General features: G+C 54.8%; 1 protein-coding gene across 2 annotated transcripts; it reads right to left on the bottom strand.

Annotated features, from left to right (window-relative positions):
• Nucleotides 1-902: 902 nt before the first annotated feature.
• On the bottom strand, nucleotides 903-9356 carry Pi16 (peptidase inhibitor 16). Of its 2 annotated transcripts, none has more exons than XM_013124314.3 (7): nucleotides 9081-9356; nucleotides 6075-6296; nucleotides 3509-3618; nucleotides 3130-3218; nucleotides 1929-2636; nucleotides 1621-1755; nucleotides 903-1266 (listed from the first exon to the last, which is right to left on the bottom strand). In XM_013124314.3, exons 1-6 carry the CDS (start codon nucleotides 9249-9251, stop codon nucleotides 1646-1648), a joined length of 1410 nt encoding a protein of 469 aa, XP_012979768.1. In that variant the 5' UTR covers nucleotides 9252-9356; the 3' UTR covers nucleotides 903-1266; nucleotides 1621-1645. The 2 variants fall into 2 exon arrangements, with proteins under 2 accessions (XP_012979768.1, XP_005084971.1); XM_005084914.4 differs by having other exon boundaries at nucleotides 903-1341; nucleotides 9081-9355.
• Between the last annotated feature and the right edge of the window lie 7936 nt (nucleotides 9357-17292).

The following is a 17292-nucleotide window of genomic DNA, read 5'->3' as shown; positions in this document are numbered from 1 at the left end:
ACAGAAAGGACTGTTTCCACAGGTTGTCCTCTGGCCCCCGGCATACACAGACACTAAACAAATAAATCTCCAAAACATTGATTGGTAATTCCAGCTAGGTGTGGTAGTGCACGATTTTAATCCCAGCACTCAGGAGGCAGAAGCAGGTGGGTCTCCCAGTTTGAGGCCAGACTGGTCTACAGAGTGAGTTCCAGGACAACCAGAGCTACATAAAGACCCTGTCTTTTTTTTAAAAAGCCAAAACAAACAAACCACAACCACCCAGATAAAGATGCTGGGCTGGGTGCACGTGTCCCAGAGGAGGCTGACTGAGGATGACTTGCGGATGACTTGCGGGAGTCAGTTTCCTCTCCTGTCACGTGGGCCCAGGGGATTGAACTCAGGTCATTGGCCTGACAGCCAGTACTTTACCCATGAGCCATCTCATGACCCCAAGCTGTATAGTTTAAATGGTGACCTCCATGTCTTTATTGGAAGGAGCAGCCTGGATCAGGTCAGTACTAGCCTGGCCAGGGCCCCTCCCTAGCCCCAGGGAACCTCCTCTGGCTTTTGTCCTTAGCCCCTTGTTTCCCTGGCCCCCAACACTTCTGGACCACTCAGATATCCAGAGAGGTTCCAAGGCCCTGGGGCCCTGTCTCAGGGCCCCTCCAAGCACCCGAGTTACCCAAACCGGGTCATTTTGAAACCTGTGGCCGGGACCGACCTGAGCATCGGCGGCACCCTTGTGGAAATGTCCTGAGCCCCAGAGCCACCAAGTAAGCCCCACTGATAACATGTGAGGTCGGGCCTTCCCTCTGCTCTGTCTTTCCTGCCAGACGCTTGTGGCTTGGGTGGAGTGGAAGTTACAGGAAGGAAAGGGGTGGCTCAGAGTGGGAGCGGGGAGAGAAGAGGCAAGACTTGCATAGGTGGGCGGGGGCGGATGTCCCGCAACTCTGTCTTTATTCAGGAGTCAAGGAGTCTGCTGGTCACCTGCTCCCTGCCTCCCCACCCACAGAACCCCACTTGGGTGGGGCTTGTCCTTCACCTGGCCCTCGTGGTCTGCGTCTGAGCCCCCTGGACACTCAGATGGGGAGCCCTGCAGCCTGAGGGCAGACAGTAGCCCACCCCCACCCTGAGGGGCAGGCAGGTGTCCTCAGAGTCACACCCTCCGTGGGACACTGTAGTAAGGGGCGCGGGAAGGGCCCTGGCGTGCAGTTTCCGGTGAGCCGGACCCCACTGCTTTTCCCTTCCAGAGGGCCTTCAGCCAGGCGGACTCCTGTTTGAGGGCTGGGGACAGGATGGAGGACACAGCAGTTACACAGCTCCCTGTTCCCCTGGGAAGGCAGTAGGCACTCCTGGACTCTGAAGGTTCAAGAAAGAGCCCAAGGGCCCAAGGAGTTCCTGAGAAGGCTATGCAGTGCCCTGTCCTTAGGAAACTAGGCACCTGTGGCCACTAGAACTCTGCTGAGGGCAGCCCCCACCCCCACCCCCGCCCCTGCCGAAGAAGCACTCCTGGGGGTACTGGGCTGGCGCTGCTCAGCGGGGAGGGGAGGGGAGGGGTGCGGAGAGCAGGACCTGCTCCTGAAGCTCTGGCTTCTAACTTGGAGGCAGAACCCAGAGTGGGCATGAGGCCAGTCTCACCAGGCCTTGGCTTTGAGTGTCCCCTTCAGAATATGCCAGCCGACAGCAGGGGAGGCAGCAGTCCCAGGAAAGGGCCCCATAGGTGACCAGAGTTCTGCTTCAAACCCCAGCCAGCGCTTTTAGGGTCCCCTGCACCTGCAGAAAGGAGGGGGTTGTGGCTCATCTTACAAGCAGCCTGACTCCACTCATGCCATGCCAGGTGCAGGCTGCAGGCAGGGAGGAAGCATCTTCCAGATCACGCATGCCCTAACCACTGGTACCAGCACAGGGTACCAGCGTCTGGAGCCAGGAAGGAAGTAGGGCCTTACCTGTCCAGGGTGACTGTAGGGCCAGGGTGCGCCCACCTGTGGCATTAGCCGAGGCAGAGGCCCTGGGGAAGTTGGGCAGGGACGTGGAGGCAGGGTGGCCCGAGTGGTTCAGTGAGGCCTGTGGCCCACTGTGCTCCTGGGCTGGAGGAACCGGCACCGCCACCTCACTGGAAACAGTCAACTCGGCCTCAACCTCAGGCAACTCGGCCTCTGCCTCAGGCAACTGGGTCTCAGCCTCCACCTGGGCCTGGGGTAGGATCTCTCCCTGTGTTGGGGACGTCTTGGGGTACAGAGATTTCTCTGGGGTCACGGAGGTTGCACTTGACCTGCTGGCTTCTTTGTCCGTAGATTTGGGGACAGGGACATGTGGTGATGTGAGAACGTTAACTGGCCCTTCGTCCAGTGAGGGCTGGATGTGCACAGCGGGAACGGAGGAGATCTCCGTCGGGAAGGATTGAGCCTCTGTTGCCATGGAGGGGGGGGCTTCCGTTGCTAAGGAAGATGGGGCCTTTGTTTCTACGGCAGGTGAGGACTCGGTTGCCAGGGAGTCCGAGACCTTTGTCACCGAGGAGAAATGTAGAATCTCAGAGGTTGCTAGGGACAGAGTACCGGTTTCCCTGGAGCTTGGGGCTTCAGCTGCTCGGGTGGAAGGGACCTCGGTCACCCGTGGAGGCGAATCCTGCGCCTCTTCCGGGTTTCTCGTGGGCTCTGTTTGGCAAGGTTAAGCATTAGTGCTGCAAACAGGACCCCACCCGGCCGCGCAGAGTCCCACTGGGACGCGCAGGCCACACTCCTCTGCAGCGGGTGTGCCCCTCTGGTAATGCAAATTCTGGTCATTGACACACCCTCTCCACCCACCTCCTTCTCCAAGCTTCTCTTAAGAACTGCATCGTAGGCCCCGCCTATTCGATCACAGACCGGGCCCACCAGCCCAAACCTTCCCGCTCAGCCACGCCCCCCTGGCGCAGCACTCCGGGGCCTCTGGTTCTCAACCTTCTGTGGGGCGGGAGGATGAAATCTGTCACTTGGGGCAATGAGGCGCCAAGCGGCGGTGCTGGGAGGGCAGAAAGTCGCAGAGGGTCCCCGCCCTTCGCATCCCGCAGTCCCATCTTCTCAAAGCGGGCGTCCCGAGCGAGAGTCTAGGCCACCCAGGCAACATTGTATTTTCCCAACCCCTTCTCAGCTCTGGCTTGTCACTTACCACAGAGAGAGTTCTCGCAGCTGTAGCCAACGGGGCACTGGGAGCAAGGAGTCCCCTCCTGGTAGGGTTTGCGTCCCTTCACGTTCCCCCTGAAGGAGAAGGCGGTGCTGCAAGGGGAGGTCGGCCCCTTCTTGCCCGTCCCCGCCATCCCCACAGGCACAGCAGAACCATCCCCAGGAGCCCACGGGGCTGCTGACTCCCACAGAGTTGCTTGCTGCGGACCCCGGGCTCCCTGGCCTTCCCAGGAGAATCAAATTAGACCTGCCGGAGGGCTGTCACAGCTGCCAGAAGGGACAGAGCCCACGCTACCAAGCCCACGGGCTCCTTGAGCTGTACCCAGGTCTGTCCTCTGGCAAGCCTCTGGCCTCTCAGCACTTACGGAGGCTCGTAGTTGCACACCAACAAATGGATGTTGGTTTCCTCCACCCCCTGGAGCGTCTCGCAGAAGTGGGAGCCACAGCCGATCCTCTCAGACTTGCTCCAGACTACCTAAAGGAGGGCACACCCCAAGGTTAGCTCTGGGCTGGGTTGCATAGTCTCTTCCCGGTGTAGCTAGCTCTACCCCAGCCTTGTGTGGGTGACCGGAGAACACTCTACAGCCTTGGTCTTCCGAGGCCCTGAACCGGTGCAGTTTCAGGCCGAAACTGCTTGAGGGGTTGGGGGGGGTGGGAGGGGGGCTAGAAGCAGGAGGTAACATTGTCTGCCTTCTCCAGCCAAAGTCACCAGGCCACTTTCCCTGTGGCCTCATTCTAGAGGTTTTGTTGTTTTGTCTTTTGAGGCAGAGTTCCTCTGTGTAGCCCTGGCTGTCTGACAACTTGCTTTGTAGACCAGGTTTGGCTGAGAACTCAAGAGATCCACCTGCCTCTACCTCGTGAGTGCTGGAATCAAAGGTGTGCACCACCACACCTGGCTCTGTCCCTTTTTAAACAAGGGGTCTATGCCCATGAGCTATACAGCCACAAGGGAAAGCCCAGGGAAGGGTTACTTTGAAACTCCTTAGCTAAGGCCCCTCCTGCCCATTTGGGGGAATGGCCAGGCCGATAGAATTTCTTCTTTTTTTTTTTTTTTTTTTTTTTTTTTTTTGGTTTTTACGAGACAGGGTTTCTCTGTATTGTTTAGGAGGCTATCGGTCCAGCCCGGCCTCGAACTCACAGAGATCCGCCTGCCTCTGCCTCTCGAGTGCTGGGATTAAAGGCGTGCGCCACCACCGCCCGGCTAGAATTTCTTCTTAAGTAGAAAAAAAGACAAAAAACAAAAAAGTGCTAATCCCAAAAAAGTGCAAATCTCTGTGAGAGTTCCAAGCCAGCCAAGGCTACCTAGTGAGAGCCTGTCTCAACAATACAAAAATGTGTGCCCTGCCCCCAGTGTGAGGTCACCATGATTTCCTCGGGCTCAGGTTGGGGGGGGGGGTCCTGCTTGCATTCGATGTGGCTCCTGGGGCCCTGTTTGAGCAGGTGCATTTCCGAGTGCAGATGGCTCCTGGCTTAGGGTAGAGCCAGAGAGAGAGCTTGGCCAGTCCTGCAAGACTGTGTCAGGTGAGGGTGAGCACAGACGTCCCGGTAGGGAGGGTGCCGGGAGGGACCTCACAACTTCCCAACTTGGGTGGGTGCTTCTGAGTATTTCCTTCAGATTAGGGCTAAAAATAATAGCTCAAAAGGCCACTGGAGATGGGAGGGAGGGATGTGGGTGGGATTGTCCCCCCTTTGGTTTCTGGTGTAATCGTCTGTACAATAAGCCTTGGGAAGAGGAAACAATTCCTTTCATATTAATGCTAAGTGTTTTATTTTAAAACCCCTTTTGTTTTCAAGATGGGATTCAGCTCTGTCAGGCTTGGTGGCGGCTTCCTTCTACCCGCGGGGTCATCTCGCCAACCCTCTTACAGAGTTTTTTCTAAAGCAGAGATTAAACGTTTGTCTGTTTGCTTTATCAGTTTGGCAGACTAGAAACAGCAAGTTAGATATGAAAAATTGGAAGAGTGCTGGGCGGTGGTGGTGCATACCTTTAATCCCAGCACTAGAGGTTGAGCAAGGAGGATCTTTGTGAGTTTGAGGCCAGGCTGGTCTTGGTTTACAAAGCAAGTTCCAGGACAGTCGCCAGGGATACAGAGATCCCCCCCCCCCCGGGAAAAAGAAGCAAATGGGGCGAGGGGGGCATCTGCGGCAACTTCAAACGCTTTGGAACATTCAGGGTCTGTCACCCAGGACAAGCTTTGGACCACTCAGGGTCTACTGTCAATCATCCAGGACAATCTTGCATTTAGGAAACCCGCTCTGTGACACCAGACTGAAATGGATGAACTAAGTTTTCAAGAGATGTTCCTTTTTGAAGAGATAAAAACGGTGGGGACAGCCGGGTGTTGGTGGCACATGCCTTTAATCCCAGCACTTGGGAGGCAGAGGCAGGCGGATCTCTGTGAGTTCGAGGCCATCCTGGTCTACAAAGCAAGTTCCAGGAGAGCCTCCAAAACAATACAGAGAAACCCTGTCTCGAAAAAGCCAAAAAACAAAAAAAACACAAAAAAACAAAACAAAAAAACGGTGGGGACAGTTTGAGTGGCCTCCGACTGCGCGCTATCTGCTGCGCAGATCGTCATGGAGGGTCTAAAGGAGAATACCATTCCAAAGCCAGGCTGCTCCCGACCGATGCCAAAAAAGTCACGAACCACCCCACCTGGCCCAGAACGTAGCTCCACCCAGCACCGGGAGATCCAGCCCCGCCCCGCCCCCCCACCCCCGGACCAGGTGGTTCCACCCAACACTAAGCGGCCCCAGCCTGCCCTGCCCAACGTGCACCTCCAGGTCCAGACCAATCTCCCGTGGCACGTCACCTGAAGCCCTCCCGCTGCTTCACGAGGTTCAGACCCTAGCCACACACGTGGTTCCCACCCACACCTGCGCTCACCGCCCCATCGGCCCCCGACCCGGCTCTCCGGCTGGACCTGTCACCTGAGTGTAGTGGCCGCACATCTGGCCGGGATCGCAGGTGGCGGTGCTGAGATTGTAGTGCTCGCGCTCCTCGTTCCAGTTCTCCACGGCCAGAGGCACATCCAAGCCCTCGTCGGTGATGGCGAACAGGTTCTCCCCGCGCCGCCCGCGCTCCTTGTTGTGTCCCCACACGCACTTCTGCGCATAGGCCTTGGCGAAGGCGGCCAGATCGTCGTCCCACCTCTGCAGGGCAGCAAGGGAGGCAGGAGAGGCAGGAGAGGGTGGTTAGGGCAGGCTGAGGGTGTCCTGGAACCTCAGTGGGCCAGAGACAGGCTTGCCTCACCACCCCTTAGCAAGGTGACTCCCGGCTTTTCTCAGGAACCTGTGTCCCCGTGGGTTTCAGGGGGATCGGGAGAGGGCCACCTCAAGCCCTCCACCCCTCACAGGGCGTGGAGGAGGATGGATGCGGGTTGTGATCTTTGAGTGTTCTGTGGGGGAGGGGGCGGGGAGGGTAGAAGGGGGATGGCTAGGAGATGCTCGGAAGCTGTCCAGAAAGACACTGGAGGATTGGAGGTTTGTTCTAGTCCATGCATCCAACACAGAGCACCACCCCACTGCCAAGGCCCTCCCTCATGGCAGGCGCCCTTCTGAAGTGCTTAACTCCCTTGGCGGGGTCCCTGCTCCCCGAGGGAACTGAAGGTCCCTCACTTCCAGTCAGCAGAGCCTTGCCTAACCTAAGGCTGCGGGACCCCAGGGGGGACCCCAGGCCAGTGTGCCCCGTGGAGGTCTCAGGTGAGACACCGGGAAACAGCAGTTTTGCTTAGAGGGCCCCTGAGGTTCTGTCCCTGGTTGGGGGAAGGAGGAGGAGTGTGGGAGGAGGAACTAATGGGACATCTGACCCCAAGGACTAAGGAGGAAGGGCTGGATCCCATTAAACTGTCCTTGGCCTTTCCTGGAAATGGATGCCTGCTGTGGCTCTCTCTCTCTCTCTCTCTCTCTCTCTCTCTCTCTCTCTCTCTCGTTCCAAGGGGGGGGGGCTCCAGCTTTCAGAGCCAAAAAAAAAAAGCATGAAGAGCAAGTGTGACACAGGTAGGACTGTGTGACCAGGCCCACTTCCCGCCCAGCCACCTGGAACCCTCCTGGGAGCCCGAACTGTGACGGGTCCCACTGCTGTACCTCAGTGATTTAAAAAGGTTAATTATGTTCGCACGATTAGGTGTGCGTATGCATGAGGGCAGGTGCTCGCCCAACTGTGCCTGTGAAGGTCCGAGGATAGCTTTGGGAGCCCATTCCTCTCACAGCCTCTAGGGAGGGAACTCAGGTCATCAGGTTTGCTCTGGCACATGCGTTTACCTGATGGACACCTGGCCATCCCTGCTCTGGTCATTTCTGTTTGGCATCATGGCTTTGGGTAGTCCCCTGGACCCTGGCAACAGTGGGCAGCGGGGGTGGAAACTGGGATCGGGGGTCTGCGGTGACCTGCAGGGCTCCAGGAGAGACAGGCCCCTCTTAGGACTGACGGTAGCATAATCTCCATCCGGCACAGTGCTGGCTGTTGTGGGGACTTCACAGACAGCTGTCACTTCTTGATGACAGGCACGAGCTCAGAGCAGCCCCAGCTCTAGCCTGCAAACTGAGTCCATGCCTGAAGTCCCTTCTGGAAGCTTCTCAGCCTGTGGCACTGCAAGAACCACCATCCTCTGTCCCTGGAAGCAGGTCCATCCACGCCGTCGTCATTCAGTAGTCCTGGGCACTGGGCCAGGCCGGAGCAGCAGCAGAGACCAAGAAGCCCAAGCTGACATGGCCATAAGTCGCTCGGAGAACGTGACCACTGTGGTTAGTGGCGCAGGTAACTGTGCACTGTGGGGCATGGGAGGGGCTGTGTAGCCAGGCGGAGGGGGGCTAACAGACAAGGTGCTAGCGGGGGGGGGGGCACCCTGAGCACAGCACACGCTGGACAGCGGGGTGTACAGGGTCTGCAGAAGGGGAATGGTGACCTCAGCGCTGAGGACCAGTGTGCCGGCTTCGGATTTGTGTGCAGTTCCTGGTTGCCAAGGACAACGGGGTTGAGAGCGTTTCTCACAGTCATCCTGCCTGGCCTGCAGGGTGGGGATGGCCATACCTAGCTGTCCATCAGGAAAAGGCTCCCCAAAGGCTCGCCAAGCCACAGGGGACAAGCTGAGGCTATCACCTAAGCGTTGGGGTCCCAGCTTTGCTGCTGTATTTCGCAAGTGACTTGGCTCTTAGCTCAGGTGTTCCAGGCCACCAGAGGGTGCCTGGGAGTGGGGTGGGCTGGACCAGTCAGGCCTCTTCGAGGACAGAAAGGGAGCGACTGCCACTTTATCAGCTGGAACCAGAGCAGACATCCTGTCCCAACCCTGTCATCTGATGACATTCCTTCTGCCAGACAGGCCACCGCCACCTTGCCCCTGGCTCCTGTTGCCTGTGCACCTCTCCCGACATCAGGCAGACAGTTCGTGCTACATGTAGACTTTAGGTTTCACTGATGGCAGTATTGCACGCGTGAGATTCAGCGTATGCGTGTGGGAGTGCTTATGAGCCCATTTTACAGATGAGGAGCTAACAGTCCACATGGTTACAGAGGATGCCCTAGACCACAGCCTCAGCGCTGGAGACAGCACCTGTGGGCCCTGGAGCCCCTCCGCCCCCATCTGCTCTCCTTCCCCGGCGCTTTCCAGGCTCATCCTGCCTCTTCCTCTCCTCAGGGACCCTCAGATGGCTCACAAGTGCTTCCCCTCCAGGTCCTCACATCTGGGAAAGAGTTGAGGAGGAGGCCACGGGTGAGCCAGGGCTTAAGCCCCAGTGCAAGTCCCTGGAGCCTCAGTTTCCTTGTCTCCATGACTGCTGCTTGTGAGAACCGACATTCTACAGCACAGGGACTCTGCCGCTGACCCGAGGGAGGGGTCTGAGAGCATCCCCACAGGGAGCGGGGTGAGGAAAAGGAAGGAGGCAGGCCGTGCCTAGCACCCCTTCTGTCCCAGGAGATGGGCCCTCAGTCACACTCACCATCTGCAGCATGTCTGAGGCTGGTGGGGACACCTGGGCACGGTAGAAGTTGTGAAGCTTCACCATGGTCTGCTTCTCATCCTCCGTGAGGGCTGAGGTGGGGCCCGTGCCAGCCAGCAGCAGCAGCAGCAGTGGGGGCAGCGCGGCCCAGAGGCTGCAGGAGCTGTGCATGGTGGCCAGCCCTGTCGGTCTCTCCGGATCAGGGGTCTGGCGGCTGGACTTAAAAGTCCTTCCCACACAAGCACCACCCTGGCTGGGGTGGGGGCGGCGGCTGTGTCTGGAGGCCCAGCCCGGCTCACACAATGTCTCCAGGAGGGCTGGGTGCCTTGGGTCTGGACCAGAGTTGAGTCCACTCCCCTGGAGTCCTTGGCAACAGCCTCCTTTCTCTTGGTAACAGGGTGGGGTGGGGTGGGGGCTCAGGCCAGGGGCTGTGAGCTCCAAGGTCCCTTCTGAGGTGTGGACAGATCCTCAGGGGACAATCTCAGAAGGAGTTGCAGAGCTGTGGCTGTGGCACCCAGCTCATAACCCGAGAGACACTGCGGGCGGGACAAGGAAGGAGCCTTATAGACCTGACCCCCACCCTCAGGATTGGGTAAGACGAGGAGACTGCCAGTGCCACTCATCCAGCACGGGAGGATGAGATGTGTGCAGCTGCCTGGCTCCGTAGGTCCTGCCTCCTGTGAGGGTTACTTTACTGTAGAACTGAGTCGGGACAGTAACACTAAGTGCCCACCCCGGGTCCTCTGCAAGAGCAGCAGGCACCGCTGAGCCTTCTCTCCAGCCCCAGCACAGCCTTTTAAGTAAGACTAGGAGTGTCTGCACGAACCAGAAAGAAGCCGGGGGTGGGCAGGGTTCAGAGGCCTCTCATTCTCCTCAGATGAGCTTTTCATTATGTAGCCCAGGTTAGCCGCTCTCTGACTGCTATCCTGCAAATGCAAGTGTCCTCTCCATTTTGAAAAAGATGTTCCCATGAGGACACGGCATGTGGGGTTGAGGTTCCTGGCCAGCGCAGATTTGTGAATACTTGAGGGTGACAGCTTAAGAATGAATAGAATCTAAGCAGACACCTACAGAAAGGGCATCAGAAGTGGGCACCAGGAGATGTCTACGCCAAAAGTGACCTAACGTAAACCGCCTGAAGAACGTGATGGTCCACAGGGCCTTGCAGTCCGCTGTGTGGCGCTGCTCCAGCCGCCGGCGGCACTGTGTCAGCCTGCTGCAGACTTACAGATGGCAATGCCCACTTGTGTTTGGGTCCCATGACCCTTCTGGGTCCTTCCTCCTAGAAGCATCCTCTCCACAAGGCCACCGGGAGATGGTGCCACAAAGGGTGGGTCCTTGGGCTCTGAGCCGGGAACGATCATGCCATCCCCAGATGGACTCATAACACGGTGGCATTATTGGGAGGTGACAGGAGCTCACAGGGTGCATCCTGGGAGGCTGGGTTCCCGACGCTCCTCCCGTTGGCCTCCTTTTCTGCTTCCTGATCACTGCGGTGTGAGCGGCTTCACTCTGTCCCCTCCTCCACCCCATGCTCTGTGTGGACCATAAGCAAAAGTCACTTTCCTCAGAGCTTTGGCCACAGCAATGCAGGCTCCTGTCAGGAGTCAGCCTGGACAGCCCAGGGTCTTCTATCAGCCTGCAGGACTCTGGTCCTGGCAGGTGGATGGAGGCTGCCTACGTGGCTCTCCCTTTGTTGAGCGAGCGTCACTGGGGGCCTCCTCTTCTGACAGACATGGTCTGTAATGGTTCTGGTCCAGTGTGCGCCATCCTGGGTCTGCTCCTTGAGCTGACTTTGTGCCTACTGTTCTGATTCGTCCTCTGTTGTCTGATGTCTTAGTTCTCTGAGAGCAATCCTGTTCTCCAGGGTTTCCTTCTCTGACAGCAATCCCGTTTCCCAGGATTCAGTTCTCCAAAAGCAATCCCATTTCCCAGGGTTTCGTTCTCTGAGAGCAACCCCAATCCTGTTCACCAGTGTTTAGTTCAATCTCCCAGGCTTCTCAAAAAGATGAAGACACTTCATGCGCAGGACCTGTCCCTTTCTATAGCATATAGGCCCCAGACTGGGCACTTTGATGCTGTAGTGTTGTAGAATATTATTTTGCTTATGCTCTGGAACATTTTTTTTTTTTTTTTTGGTTTTTCTAGACAGGGTTTCTCTGTGGCTTTGGAGGCTGTCCTGGAACTCGCTTGGTAGTCCAGGCTGGTCTCGAACTCACAGAGATCCGCCTATCTCTGCCTCCCAAGTGCTGGGATTAAAGGCGTGCGCCACCAACGCCCGGCTCTCTGGAACATTTTTTTAATGATGCAAAGATGTGTTTGATTAAATAAACTTCACCTGTGATCAGGAGGCTGGGCCAGCAGCTGGCTGACAGGAAGTTGTGGGGAGGAGCCAGGTGGAGAAGGTTTATGGGGGGGTGAGAACCAGCACGAGGACTTCTTGGGAGACACGAGGAGGGCGCCGGATGAGCTGCTTGCTATACAGCCTCTCTGGGAAGCAGGATTCTACCTCAACCTTTGAATCTTGAGTTCTTTGGTGAGACAGAGATTTAAATGAGTTTCTGCAGTAGCTTTGAAAGGGTTGGTGCCTGAGGGAACAGAATTCCCTTTGGCTTCGCCTCTTGAGACTTGGCTGCTGGTATCAGCAGAGCTGCAGTAGCTGAACAAGATAGCTGTAGAATAAAAGGCCGAAACAAAGGAAAACAGCACTAGTTTGAACATAAACGTCCCCAAAGGCTCACACTTGATCACCAGCTGTTGGTGATGCTTTGGAAGGCTGTGGAACCTTTAGGAGGAAGCGGGCCATGGGGGTGGGGCTCGGGGCTTTATGGCCCACTCTGCCTCCTGGCTGAAGACACAATGCGGGCGGGCGCCTCCCTGTGGATCTTCAACTTTGATCCACAGCAAACCCTTTCCGCCTCCAGGGGCTTGTCAAGCATTTGTTACTGTTAGACAAAAGCCCAACAGGTAGTCAGTCTCCTGGTGCAGTGTTCAGCTCCAGACCAGGATGCCCAGCTAGCAGGGGCCAAGCTGCAGGGCCCCAAGAGTGAGGGAGACTAGAAGCAGCTGGGGGCCCAGAGGACTGCTCCTCAAGCTTCTTGTGTGGCGGGGGTGCTCTCCCGGAATGTAGCTGCTGTCAGTGAGTGGGCAGGAGAGAAGTAGAGATCCCCCATCCAAAGGCTGAAAGGCTCAGCCCTGGAAGACATTTGTCTTTGTTCTTCAAAGCCAGGCCGGCAGGGTAAGGACAGTGCTGCGTGCCATTCCTCAGGGTTTGAAGGCTCTGCTCGGTGCAGGGCTGGGTGAGGTCTAAGGGTTCTGGGTGGAACTGGGCTGTGGGGAGCGTGGGAGAGGGCCAGAGAGGGGTTGAGTCGCAGGAAGGGGCAGCACTGGCACTGGCTGAGGCCATTGGCTGCTCCTGGCTGGCCCAGCTCAGGGTCTCGGCTCTGTCATTGCAGAAGACGCAGGTCAGAATTGTGGGTCGGGGTCCAGCTGCCAGGCAGGGGCAGGACAGCTGTGCTGTCCACTGGTGGCTTGGAGGACAGTTCTGGAGGCTGGAGGACAGCTGTCTACAGAGGAGGGCAGAAGCAAGGCCTGTCCCAGCCCCACCCAAAGTCACCATCTTAGCAAGCCAGAAGTGAGGCCTTATGGAGGCCCCTGGTCCACTTGAGAGCTTACCAAGCTGGGTCTGGCCCGAGTGCTCTAGTTCTTACATTTCTGTCTTATTCGGTCTTTAACTTTTATCACTTCTATTATTTAATATGCATGGGGTGGGGCATGTGCATGCCATGTCACACATGTACAGGACACTCGTAGGGGCTGGTTCTCTCCTATCTTGTGGATCCTGGGCTTGGAACTCCAGAAGTCGGGCTTGGTGACGTCACCCTTGTCCACGGAGTCATCTCACTGGCCCTTTCCTTGGGTTTTGATGATTTCGTTTCCAGTATTTCTTCTAGTAGAGGAAAATATAAGGATTAAAAAAAAATGAGAGTTGGGTGGGGAAGGGAACAGGAAATGGTAGGCAGCCAGGAAAATGTTAGTTCCTGTGTGGGGACAGAGAAGAGTGAAGTTAGGTCAAGAAAAGGCAGAGACTCTGGCTGCTCAGCCGGAGATGCCTTGGCTATCAGAGGGCAAAGTCGGTTGGCTGGCAAGTCCTGAGTGGGCTGTGTAAGTGGGTTCTTCCAAACATGGTAAAGAGGGGCTGGAGAGGTGGCTCAGAGGTTAAGAGCACTGGCTGCCCTTCCAGAGGTCCAGAGTTCTGTTCCCAGCAACCACATGGTGGCTCACAACCCTCTGTAATGAGATCTGATGTTCTCTTCTGGCCTGTGGACATACATGCAGGCAGAACACTGTATACATAATAAATAAATTTAAAAAAAGAGCGAGCACTAGCTGATCTTGCAAGGATCCAAGTTCAATTCCCAGCACCCAAATGGCATCTCATAACCATCTGTAACTCTAGTTCCAGTGGATCTAATACCCTCGTAACCATCTGTAACTCTAGTTCCAGTGGATCTAATACCCTCATAACCATCTGTAACTCTAGTTCCAGTGGATCTAATACCCTCATAACCATCTGTAACTCTAGTTCCAGTGGATCTAATACCCTCATAACCATCTGTAACTCTAGTTCCAGTGGATATAATACCCTCATAACCATCTGTAACTCTAGTTCCAGTGGATCTAATACCCTCATAACCATCTGTAACTCTAGTTCCAGTGGATCTAATACCCTCGTCTGGATTCGGTAGGCGCCAGAAACTCTTGTGGCGCACACGCACAGGAGGCAGGGGAAACACTCACACCCATAATCTAAGTCTAAAAATAAATTAAAAACCTGAGTGGTGAGTACTGGGTACGGAACTGAGAATGTACCCAGATTCCACAGAAGCAACAAGTCCAGCCTGGGCTACCACAGGAAGCGGAAGTCCTTTCAAAGAAAGTGTAGAGGGCTGGGGTGTGACTTGGGACAGCATGTACTTAGCACAGTTTAACCTGAGGCCAATAAATAAATAAATAAATAAATAAATAAATAAATAAATAAATAAGGAAAGAAGGGAGATGGTAAGTAAAAAGAGGGAGGGAGGGGAGAGGGTGGGGGAGGGGAGAGGGTGGGGCAGTGGGTGATGAAGGGAACGAGGTCTTGCAGCAGCAACAGACACTCCCCGAAGCCCTCTGAGTTACAGAGCAAAACGCCACGGATTCAAGAGAGTAAGGGCTCAAAGACGAAACTACAGGACAAAGTGAAAAGCTCACACTGAGGGAACGTCACTGAACTGAGCAGGGACGCAGCAAGAAATTAGCAGACACAGCTGGGAAAACAGTGTTTGCTTTGTTTTTTCAAGACATTGTTTCTCTGTGTAGCCCTGGCTATCCTGGAGTCGGCTCTGTAGATCAGGCTGGCCTTAAACTCAGAGATCCACCAATCTCTGTTTCCCAAAGTGCTAGGATTAAAGGTGTGTGTTATCACCACCTGACAGGGAAAACGATTTAAATAGAAGGCTTGAGATAGTCACAGGAAATGAAAAGGTTGGTTTTTCCCTCCCCCAGGGTTAAAATACAGAGAATGGTTATAGATAGACTCAAAAGCAAAAGTCCTCACACAGTTAAAATAAAGATTTATAGCTGGGTGGTGGTGACACATGCCTCTATCCCAGAACTCAGGAGGCAAAAGATAGCTGGATCTCTGAGTTTGAGGCTAGCCTGGTCTACAAAGTGATTTCTAGGGCAGTCGGGGCTACACAGAAAAGTCTGTCTTGAAAAACAAACAAACAAACAAACAAACAAAAAACCAAAAAACAAACACCAAATAAAGTAAGGCTTCATTAAGCAAACAAAACAAGGCATACAAGATGGCTTAGCAGTCAACAATTGCTGCTCTTGGAGAGAACCCAAGTTTGGCTCCCAGCATCTGTCTTTGGAAGCTCACATCCAACTGTTAACTCCTGCTCCAGGGGACCAAATGCTGCCTTCTGGCCTCTGCAGACACCATGGCACAGCACACACACACACACACACACACACACACACACACACACACACACACACACACACACACACACACACACACACACACATATACATAAAGAAGGGTTCCAGGGAGACAGTTCCCGACTAGGAGCATCCAGAGGACCCCCACACACAGGCTCACAACTTGTCTGAACTGCAGTCCCAGGAGGATCTCTGCAGTCACCAGACACTCACATGGCATGCAGGTATGCAGGCGAAATACCCATATACATAGGAATTGCCAATTAAAAACAAAGGACTGTGTGATTTTGACAAAAATAAGTGAGCAGAGAGAGGAACGGCACTTGGTGAAATGTCCGTCAGAGCACAGCATCCAGAGGCTCATCAGTGAGAAGATCAGGGCGTAAGGAACCGCAAGGGTCATGTCCGAGGAATGTGCAGCCGTAAAATCTAGCTTACGAGGAGCAAAAACAGGACACACTTAACATTCACAATGTTATCATAACTTCTAATTAAAATATCCTGGGGGTGTCTCTCAGCAGTGGAACACTTGCCTGGCACAGATGAGGCTATGGCTTGACCCCCGCATCACAACCAATCTCTTTAAATATATATGAGTGTGTGCGCGTGTGTGTGTGAGTGTGTGTGTGTTTTCCAGATGATTTTATGTGTGTGGGTGCTCTGTCTGCATGTATGTCTGTGTACCGTGTACATGCCTGGTGCCCACGGGGCCAGAAGAGGGCTCCAGATGCCCCAGAACTTGAGTGACAGCTATGAGACTCCATGGGGGTGCTGGGAGTTGAACTTGGGTCAGTCAGTGCTCTTAACCACAGAGCCATCTCTCCGGCCCTCTTTTTTATTTTAACAAATTCTCCCTCATCATGAGGGTGACCTTGAACTTCCAGTCCTCCTGCCTCCTCCCGAGTGCTGGGTCTACGCATGTACACTGGGCTGGGGTTGAGTCCAGGTCTTTGTGTACGCTGGGTGTCTCAGTTAGGGTCTCGTCTCTACTGCTCTGACAAACAGCATGGCCAAAAGCTACGTGGGGAGGAGAGGGTATGTATCAATCAGCTTCCGGTGATGGTCCATCATCAAGGGAAGTCAGGGCAGGAACTCAGTCAAGGCAGGAACCTGGAGGCAGGAGCTGATGCAGGGGCCATGGAGGGCGCTGCTCACTGGCGTGTTTGTTCTCTTGGCTGGCTCAGCCTGCTTTCTTAGAGGCAGCAACCCCCTACCCTCTGCAGTGAGCTGGGACCTCTCCCATAAATCATCACTGGAGAAAATGCTCCACAGACTTACCTGTAGGTCAACCTGGCAGGGAAACTTTTCTCGATTGATTTTTCCCCTTCCCAGAATGACCTTGGTTGTTGCTAAGCTGGCATAAAGCTAGGCAGCACACTAGTCGAGGTCTACATCTCTAGTCCTCCAAAATAACTGTGTGTGCACGAGCATGCATCTGGGTCCAATTCTATAGCTGCTATGAAATCCCAGCCAGAACTTGGGACACTTGTTTTGTAGCTGGCTCTGAAGTTCACACTGGGCAAAAAAACCTCAGAAGAACCGACCTGACGCCGAAGAAAAGATGGCATTGCTGACGTCACGATTGGACGTAACGCCCTCGCTGTCATATGGCATCATCCTTGTAAAAGAATTCAGAGAGAGCTGTGGAGCACAGGAGCGAGCCTAGAAGGGACCTATGTACGTAGGTAAATGCAGTCAGCCAGGGTGGCTGGCAGGGAGCAAGGGCATCACTGTATGGCAAAGATGGTCTTCTGGACAAAACAGGGCCAGGACAACTGGGAACTGACGCCCAAAAGAGGCAGCCAGGACCCAGACCCTTCACCCACCACCAAAGTGAACTATTTGGTCCCTAGCACTGAGGAAAAAAAAATAACAGGAAAATAAAGAGGTAAAACCCACAGAACGGATTATGCAGAGTGAAAAATTAGAAGAAAACCTAGGTGACCTTGAGTATAATAATATTTTCTATGTGTGGGGGTGTTTTGCCTGCATGTATGTTTCCACATGTGTGCAGTACCCACAGACACCAAAGGAGGTCAGATCCTCTGGAACTGGAGCTACGGATGGTGACGAGCACCAGGACCTGAACTCTGCAAGAGCACGGGGCTATAGCTCCAGCCCCAGAGGAGACTTTTGTATCCAATATGAAAGGCACAATCCAGGAGCTGACTTGGCTGAAATACAGAACTTCTCAGCTAGATGTGGTGGCTCAGACTTGTAATTC

This window comes from Mesocricetus auratus, unplaced genomic scaffold, assembly GCF_017639785.1.
Source record: "Mesocricetus auratus isolate SY011 unplaced genomic scaffold, BCM_Maur_2.0 Super-Scaffold_100027, whole genome shotgun sequence".
NCBI lineage: Eukaryota > Metazoa > Chordata > Mammalia > Rodentia > Cricetidae > Mesocricetus > Mesocricetus auratus.
Note: the sequence above shows the minus strand (reverse complement) of the source record. Positions and strands in the feature narration are given on the sequence as shown.